Below are 9,686 nucleotides of genomic sequence, written 5' to 3'. Positions count from 1 at the left end.
ATCAGTGGCTGCTTAATTGTATTATTAGATAATATTTTCCTCTGTCTTTTTCCGTCTGTAAATATGACTCTCTCTCTGCCGAACCAAACTATCCTGCTCAGTTAAGAACTATTTTCATTTACATTTCACCTTCTTGCCTACAAGCACCCACATTCTGAGCCCTTTTGTGGGTCTGCTGGTGCACAGGGCGGGCTGGAGCTGTGCCAGCATCGCTCTGCGGTCAGTGGTGGGGGTGCCCAGGGCCAGGGCAGAGTCCATGCCAGGGCAACAGAAAACAGAAACAGTCTGCTCTGACACAAGGGAGTTCCTGGCAGCGTGAGTCATTGTCTGTTCCCCAAAGCCTGTTCTGATTTTTCCCTGGGATTATGTGCTTTTCTCAGTACATTTTGATGTAGCAGGGAGCTGCAGCGTGTACTGACCCCTGGCTCCAAGTCTTGACCTCTAAAAGCAAATGAACTGGACATGTTCTGCCCGTGAAACCTCTGCTCCAAGACAGTTTTGTGGTCTAGCTCAGGGCAATCTAATTTAAGCAATACATGCATTTGTAAACCAACAGGACTGCTAATTATTTTTCTGAAATAATGCAAAATTTCAATCGTATGAGATATGAAGTCAGACCCACTGCTAATGAAGTCATCTAAACACAAAAATATCATTTTCACTTTGCAGAGAAGGGAACCACTTTGTCGAGTTTATTTCTCTGACCTTCATAAAGCATTAAAACACTCACCAGAAGTGATCTTTTTATACTCTGAAAGATTTTCTTAGGCAAAAGATACTACATTTTTTTGAGGATCTGTAAAGGTGTTGTTTTTTCTTAGCTGAAGATGGGTTTATAATATTACTTCTTGTTCCATGGTACTGTGCCAACATAGAACCCAAGAGTACATAACAGATCTTAATGAAATTTACTTCCAATGTTTTTGCAATAAAAGCATTGGAAAACTGAAGGCAAGTAGTAAAACTAAGGTGGCAACATAGACTGATTTCTCCTAAAGCCTTCAACAAAGCAGGTGATTAACACAGAATAGAAGAATTCAGCTTTGTACAGTGGAAGAAGTTTACTACTTTTTGTCATTGGCGTTCAAGTTTGGCATAAGCATTTGCTTTTAAGATTTTTAAAGAAAAACTGGAGACTGCACTTAGTCTTGCACTCAGTCACATTCAGGTGAGAGAATTTATCCAACTACTCTATGTTCCTGTGTGCTTCCTACACATCAGGTTATCACATAGCTTTTTCCTTCTTAGGATCGAGGATTTGAGCCTACTTCCAACCCCTCCATGGTGAATGTCCAAACTTCTGGGCTTTTCCTTCACTTTCTTTCTCTGTTTGTTTCAAAATAAAAGTAAGAAAAAAAGTTTCTTAGACCCTGGCTAATCTAATGAGCAAAAATTCCTTCAAAACAAAAATTGATGTGCAATCAGAAAATTCTGTAATCCAGAGGGTATTATGTGACGTAGTACCTAATACACATCCTGGAGTCTCCAGAAGGTCCCTCCTTACAGTTCTAACATTAGCTGCTGGCTCCTTCTTTTCTCTTCAATAAGAACAGGCTTTGGGCCAAGATTCTTTGGTCAAAACCAACTTTGTCTCTCCTGTGCTGTCTTGTTGGCTGTTACCTCCAGTGTTGATGCGTTTTTTGCCTGTCTGCCTACATCTGTATCTTCAGCCAAACTCTGACATGCTGCAGTGTGTGTACCATTCCTCAAGAACTATGGGATCTTTCCCAGGAGAGCTGTATAGCTGTGAAGTGTTTTGAATGCTCAACTTTTTTCCATAAATTATCTGGTAACATCATTACTTTTTTGTGCCTCTCACTGAACAAATTCCTTGTTATGATTTAGCAGGGGTATTAACAACATGGTGCATGACCAGAGGAGCAGGCTGAGGATGTGAAAAAAATTAGTGCTGTAACTAAGTGTGAGTGCCATCAATTTAGTCACAGGAAGGATTAGGCTGAAGTCTGCAGTGTTAAACACATTAGCTTTAAACACCTTGGTAGTCCTACTGGCGTCATCAAGGGGGTTTGCTGTGATTAATCAGCTGGGTTGAGTCCTGGCTTGTGAGCCTCAGTGCCTGTTGTTTGTCTAGGACACCCTGAAAATTTAGTTAACCCCCTGGGACTTTGTATCATCAGCATGGCTATTTTCATATCTGTAGCTCGATCTACAAACTGGGGATTTCCTCTTAGGTCTATTCTGCAGCTTCAGGAGGCCATGCACCCTTGTTCCAAACATTTTGATTTTGCTGCACTTAAACACTAGAGCTTGGCAAAACTATCAGTTAAACCCTTTCATATTTGTTCTCACATTTAAGCTATTTTTTTCCCCAAGCCTTTGCACATTATATGTGTTCACTTGGTCTATTTTAGCAAATGACTTTGCATGTACCAGCTCTGCACATTTTTCCTGCACACACAATTACCTGAATGCAAGTACAGGAGAGGACTGTGCCATGTGGACAGTACACCTAAGAAAATGTTAGTGTGAAGGACTTAGCCATTGAACAAAAATAGCATTAAAAAAATCACAAGTGGACTTGAAAATCTGTGTGGAAAAACTCAAATTCTTCATAACATTTGATTCACTAACTCTAACAAAATACAGTGGCCAGTATAAAAGAGGATTTTGAAGCTACCTATCCTTGGGTTTATTTTAGGGGCTGTTTTGCATGGGGTGTCAGAGTGACCATGTAACTGATACATTCTACAACACCATTTCTGTCTTTGGGAAGTGTTGCAACTGGTATTTTAGAAGTTAGCATGTCAGAATGCTGCTTCAGTCCCCTTGAATCCCGCGAAGGAGGTCGGCTACCAAAAGACACGGCGCTGGCAGCGCACTGCGTGTGGTGCAGTGGTGAGTGTGGGGGCGATGTGGATGCAGCACCCTCATGGTGTGTGTGCTGCGTGTGGTGCGTGGTGACTGGGACACACAGCGTTCCAGAAGGGATTGGCACGTGCTCTCTTTGCTTGCCTGATGGGCTGTAAAAGAGAAGGCGTGTCCCGATGCCTAGAAGAGGAAACCCGTACTCAAGCGCTGTTGTCGTCAAGTCCAGCACAGAAGCTGGTGTGCTGGTGAATATTTTGGGTAATGAATTGTGTGCAGACTGTGTCCCTGTCCTTCCCGGCGTAGGAGGACCCAGCCAGACTGAAGACGCTGCTGCGTAAGTACCGACCCATCGCTGACGAGCAGAGGGGCAGGAAATCTGTGTCAGGTAGAGCCTCGTCCACACATCTGTGGAGCTGAGCCCAGGGTGGGGAGGGGAGAATCTCTGGTTCAGTCACTGAGGTTTGGACCAAGCCTGAGCACTCAAAGAGACAAAGTCCCATGGCCATGGCAGATGATGTGCCTCACACCTGCCTGCACCACAGTAAACATTAGATCACTCCTGAAACGAAAGATAAGTATTCAATTTAAAATGCAGGCCTAGCAGACTTCCAGAAGAATGGCTCGGCCGCTCAGGAGGACATGTTGCAGATAAGTTACCTGTGTAATTCAAAATTCATAAGAATATTCAATATCAAGATTCGTACTGTGGTTTAAACTTATTCTACTCAGAGTACTACCTGGTGTATAAGGTAAGCTTGGTTTTGTTACGGTATAAAGAAAGGGAATTCTATCTAAAATTATTTTATCCTGTTTTGTTCCTTATTTTTTTTAACCAAAAAATGCACACATTACTGTATTCTATTTATTTTTCTCTTTGAGTATGTAATTTATTATTACTTTTTCTGGTAGGCTTGCTCACATTTCTTTCTTTTGCATTGTTTCCTGGTATGAATCAGAACATTTTCTTTATCTATTTATCAATATATGCTGGATATGCTTCAAGCTGACCACAAGAACCACTCAGAGCAATAGAAGTTTCTATAGTGGCTTCTTAGCAAACCAGTCCCCAGTTCCAGGAACACGGTGAATGCCTACTCTTGGCCTTCTAAGACTTGTGATCTAAAGACCTGTGCACAATTAAAGGGACCCAAATACCTTTAATAATAAGGATATATTTCCTTCATGAATCATAAAACGCTGCCAAAATGTTCACGACAAGAGCAGGGATGTACTTGCACAGCCCCTGTGAAGGTATGATGTGCTTACACTTACAAATCCTTAATTCATGACCAGGGTGGGCAATGCATGTCGGGAGACTCAAGACATCCCTTTAAATTTGCAAAGTAAATGGTGAGAGGAAGTTTTCTGATTTGCAGGTATACAGTGTGATATCAAAAACCAATGAGCCCTTTCAGGATAGTTTACTAATAAGGATTTCAGTTCTAATCAAAAGCCTTTGAAGGCAGGCGCATTTTCAGCCGTGAACAACCCGCTGAACTCCAATGAAGCCACATTCTTGGTTTCAGAGGGGCTGTGACATGTACTTACAGCTAAACATATGCTAACCTCAATTCTTTGATCAAGATCACATTTTCAAACATTCTACATGCATGAAAACATGGAGTTTCTAAACTCTTAGTGCCTTGGTGTTAATGGAATGTCACAGAGTAGGATAGGTTAATCCATATAATTTGCATGGAGTTCATTAAATCATTTTAACAAAATTAAACAGAGTTATATTTAGCTTGATACTCAGAAGTGTTAACACCCTGCTTTTAATGTGACAGATTGGATTTGGAAAGCAATATAAAACATGGGTTTCAGCGTATAGAATTTTTTATTTCCACAACTTAAGGATGTTGTTAAGACCCATGTTCCTTTTTAAGATCTATTCCATCACTTAAAATCCAACCAGTGCTAGTTAGCCATAAACATTTATCTTTATTAGCTTTCAGTGTCTGGAGAAGTTAAAACGGGACCTTTTATTACCCATTTTTCTTAACAAAGTAGTTAAAAGTAAAGACTAGCTTTGATTCTGTTGTTGGCATCAAGATTTTTTTATTCATCAAACAAATTCCAGTTTCAAAAAGGAGTAAGCTGACCTTGCAAAGAAACAACATATTTAATCTATGACCAAAATAGTTATTGGTATGCTTTTTTCCTCTTTTTTTTTTTTTTTCCTTCTTTTCTTTCTCCCTCTACCCCCCTCCAATAGGTCACGTGTATGCAGTGGTTGCAAGGGGACCACACGATGCTGGATATGATCGAAAAAAAGCGTTGCCTCTGCAAAGAAATAAAAGCTCGACAGAAATCAGAGAAAGGACTCTGCAAACAGGACAGCATGCCTATTTTGCCAAGTTGGAAAAAGAATACCGGGACCAAGAAATACAGCCCTCCTCCTTACTCGAAACAACAAACTGTGTTCTGGGACACTGCAATTTGACAGGCCTGTGGAGGATTCCTTCTCCACTGTGTTGCGCCGAGCACAGGTAGCCTGCTTTCTTAATAAGGCAAAGGCTCTAACCTAAGACTTATCTGCAGGTGGTGAACTTCCTAGGAAAAAAACCCCACACCGATGCAGTGCTCACCTGTCAATCAAGAGAGAGATTTACATTTCTGACTGGATTAAGGCATACGTATTTATCCAGGATTTTTTTGGATCCAGAAGATATCAAAATGTAAATATTTCGCCAATATATTGAAAACACCCAAGCTAATACACTGTTTAAATATATATATATATAAGAATTCAAAAATTTATGAAGAATTTTACTATATAATGTTACTGTTATACTGTTTTATTACCTATTTTCTATGTTTTCTTCTACCGTTCACCCCTGCCGCCATCATTTTATTTCTCTGACCTGCCTAGATGTGGCCTCTGTACAAAAGCATGTGGTTGTACGTTTCGTTGAAGAGTACAATGTACAAAGCAACATGGTGCTAGGGCTGTAGAAGATAACTATAGAGTTGTACTTGTTAGATGTCCTTAGCTTTAGGGGGAGGGGTTGGGGGAGGATGGACAAAGGAGAGAGTTCTGTTGGGAAACAGTGAAACTGCAAGCACTGAAAACCGAAGTGCTTAATGTGAATGCCCAAGTTGCAGTTAAAACATTAATTGCTCTGCATCTGTTTTCCCCATGACGTTAATCAGATAAATTGCCCTTGGTTTTATATGAATCGGTTGCTAAAATTATCTGGCCAAGAAGCTAAATTTTCTGCAGCAAAGCCTGCAATGAAAACTCTTCCTCCATTGCATTCAGCTGATTAGCAGAGACCATGGTTCACTGTGACTAAGCATTGTACAGCCCGTGACAGAGAGACCCGGTCGCTCAGCAGGTTAAGGCAGTGCCACTGCAGCCACCGTCCCTGTCCACATTCGTCTTTGGTCCAGGAAAATAAAGGCGACAGAAACCTGTTTACATTTTTATTGTTTTTAGATCCAGCAACACATCCTTACTTAACGCCGTGTCAGATTTCCTTGTGTTGTTCGTAAAGGCTGGGATTCAGACCCCTTGAAAGCCAGCGGGGAAATCCCTCTTGATTTCACGCGGTTTTGAAGCAGAGGCCCACGTAACGTGTCCTCCCGGCTATGCCGTTTCTTCTCCCTGGCTGCTTCTGTAATTGGCTTGCTATGCTGTATTATATTACACCCATTTTAACAGAATATTATGTCATGACCAAAGAATTATGACCTCCTGGTTTTAATGGGAGAAAGAGATGGCTTATGCTGATTATGAGGGTGAAATCCGTGTGATGAAATATCTTCCAAAAGGATCTGTTGAGAACAAGGGAAACTTGTACTTCTGTGGAGTAGGAAAAAGAAAAGATCTATGGCATATATTTTGTATATTTAAATTTCTATCTATGTGTCTGAAGTTTGGTAGCACAAAAGTCCCTCTTTAAAACAATCATTTTAATATTATATTTGCCGAGAAGAAAAGGTGTGTTGTTTGAAACTTCTTGTTATATTGGCTTTTCTTTGAAATTATATTGACAGCATTGCCACTGCTGTAATTGCTGATCAAAAAAGAACCAAAAATAACAAATTTTAGAAGGTTTTTTGTAATCTATATTGCTAAAGTTTGAGTTTGAGTAATGCTTTATCAGTAGTAGTTTCTTTTCAGCCTCTGAAATAAAGTTTTTAAATATTTTATAACTAATTAACTAATGTATATTTTGATGTCCAAACTGAGATTTCTGTAAAGGATAAAGTGTGTGTTTATATGTGTGTGTGTATATTAGCATTATTGTATATGTATATATGCATATGTGTACACACATATATATGTATATATGCATGTATCTATATATACGCATAGATGTGTGCATACATATATACCTGCATACATTAAATATGGGTGTGTTGTGAATATACAGTGGCTGGAATGGGTACACAATTGAAATGAGGATTTAAAGAGCCCTTCACAGCTGAAATGACAGAAGACATGAAAAAAAAAAAACCCAGAGGCTGTGAAGGAATCTTTGGATACACGTTACGTCCAAAAGACACCAACTGTATATTCTGCTTATTCTCTTTTTTTTTTTTAAAGAAAGAAAATGGCAGAAGGAAAACTCCAGAGATCTCGCAAAGTTCCAGAATCTGCTGGAAAGAAGACAACTTGTTGGTCATGAGAAATCTGTTGAGATAACAGGTTCATTATTCAGAAAGTGTTTATGCTTTGTCTTCCTTGTAATGTGGCAAGAGAAGAATTGTCCATAACCATGTGTGAAATACTGAGCTCAGCCCTTTCCCCCAACTGCACGAGGTCTCTGGTGACAAAATGGAAGATGGCATTCAGTCAGTCCAGACAGTCCTTCTCCACACTGGTCTCTTCCTGGAGAATTCCTTTAAAACCCCGCTGCTGAAGCAGTTTCACAGCCCAGACCTGTGGGCTGCAGTGCCCAGCCCTTTGGGGGAAGGCAGGTGTTAATGTGAACAATTCCGTGTTTGACAGTGTTTGTTCATATCGTGTCCTTTTCATATCAATACGTAATAGGAATAACGATCAGGGAATTGAAGCATTCTTGTCCTAAGCAGACTTGCTTGTACACTTAGCCCGCCACAAACCACTCCTTGTTTTGCTTTTATTGCTCAACACCGTTTGTGTTGTCCTTCCTAAATAACTGCCCATGTGCTTCCAGACCTCCATTGTATCCCATGGAAACAATGGCTTTTTGTTTCCAAAGTGCGACAACATGACAAAGTAAAATATGACTTAGCACTTACCTTCAAAGCACTTTAGAAATGTGAAGTAAACCTCACACTGGCGAGAACCGTTTTACAGAGAAGGGAAGTGAGGCTCGGGTGGAGTAGTTTCTGAAGGTCAGGGACAGAGCCAGGACAGGGCACGGGCCACTGACCTGTCCCGGGACTGCTGGCCCACCCCACCCCTCGAGTAAAAGGCACATCGTACTGCCCAGAGCTGCCATCACAACGCTGTTAAACATTTCCTACACCACCTCTCGTCTCAGCAGCTTCTGTGTCACAGGGTGAATGACAGTGCTTAGTTACACACGGTCATTAAAGCTGTAGTCTGTATAAATATGCAATCTGTATATACATACAGATCACATATATACACACACTTGTGAAGACTGTATATATGAAATTGTTTGGTATGCACTTATTTTGCTTTAAACTCCTGAAGGTAAACATTATAGTGTAGCAATTTGTGTAAAGTGCACTGTGATTTCAAGAAAGCACAGTAAAGTCACAGGTCTTGTTATTCTTGCACTAAAAATGTGTTTACGTATATTAGCCAATGTATGTCTACTTTATCGCTCCTTTTGACAAATTAAAGCAAATGGTATAAAATAGTATGGTTTTTTTTTTTCTTGGTTTAGGTTGTTTATTTTTAAGTGGACAATGGCACTATGTTTTTAAATGACAGGGTTTTTAAATAAAATGAAATCATTCTGTGTTCATTCCGATGTAATACATTTACCAATATCTTGAAATTGAATGTCATGTTGCTTTTTTTTATATTTCATTAGAAATTGTCAGGTATGTGCCTGAGATTGTGTAGGAGTAAGGAGTAGCTAGAGGCTAACTGTAATCATATATTATTAGCCGTTTCTATATACACGGTATAAATACATATTAATTTTCTTTTCATTTTTGTACTTGATTTTTTTAGGTAAGATGTAATTAAATGTACTTTGATACTTCTGAAGTAATAAGATGTTGTTTGAAGATCAATTCTGCTTTCTTTAGTGCATTGACAATATTTTACAATAATTTAGTGCTTATTTATTTGTGCTCCAGTGTAATTATAATAAAAAGCAATAGTTTAAAATATTTGGCTGTTCATTTTCATTTGATGGTTTGAGTTAAGAGACAGGTTGTTCACTAGGGATTAGCCAGAGATTCTTGGGAAGGAAAGTTTCAAGTCATAGATGTATATTTATAGCATTCCCTAGGCACATTTTTAATCGCACCATTTGTTGGAGGAAATGAATTAATTACTTTAATAGGTTCATATTTGCAAGTCATGCCTGGTTGCATCTAATGCCATGAGTGCCATCCTCAACTTAATCCTTAGAATAAGATTTCTCTGAAGAGCAGACAAATTTTTCCCTAAGTACTTTTCACAGTTTGGGATGGAAGATGCTCACTTGAAAGACCCCCCCTTCAAAGATCTCCATTTGAAGAATATCCACAAATGGGAGAGGGACCTATCACAATCTCCATGAAGCTTTAAAACATCTACTTAAAAGTAAGCATAATCTTCCTATTTCCAAACAGAATATTTACATCCATTGGGATGTAAAACCCAGCCCTTGCAGAGGAACTCCACAACTTTTTTAAGAAGACATTCCCCCTAATATTTTGAAGAAGACATTTTGTAATTTCAA

At 39.5% G+C, this 9,686-nt stretch overlaps 1 protein-coding gene across 4 annotated transcripts in view; it reads left to right on the top strand.

Annotated features, from left to right (window-relative positions):
- NYAP2 (neuronal tyrosine-phosphorylated phosphoinositide-3-kinase adaptor 2) overlaps positions 1 to 9,129 on the top strand; it is a 130,425-nt gene extending 121,296 nt beyond the window's left edge. For 2 of the 4 annotated variants that reach the window (XM_050308616.1, XM_050308618.1), the window contains exon 7: positions 5,045 to 9,129. In XM_050308616.1, coding sequence (XP_050164573.1) covers positions 5,045 to 5,272 — 228 coding nt within the window. In that variant the 3' untranslated portion in view covers positions 5,273 to 9,129. The remainder of the gene's footprint in view (positions 1 to 5,044) is intronic. The other 2 variants (XM_050308617.1, XR_007627989.1) reach the window with 2 other exon arrangements.
- The last annotated feature ends 557 nt before the right edge of the window (positions 9,130 to 9,686 follow it).

This window comes from Myiozetetes cayanensis, unplaced genomic scaffold (genome assembly GCF_022539395.1).
Source record: "Myiozetetes cayanensis isolate MyiCay16 unplaced genomic scaffold, myiCay2020 scf13, whole genome shotgun sequence".
NCBI classification, from domain to species: domain Eukaryota; kingdom Metazoa; phylum Chordata; class Aves; order Passeriformes; family Tyrannidae; genus Myiozetetes; species Myiozetetes cayanensis.
The sequence above is the reverse complement of the archived record's forward strand: the minus strand, read 5'-3'. Positions and strand labels throughout refer to the sequence as shown.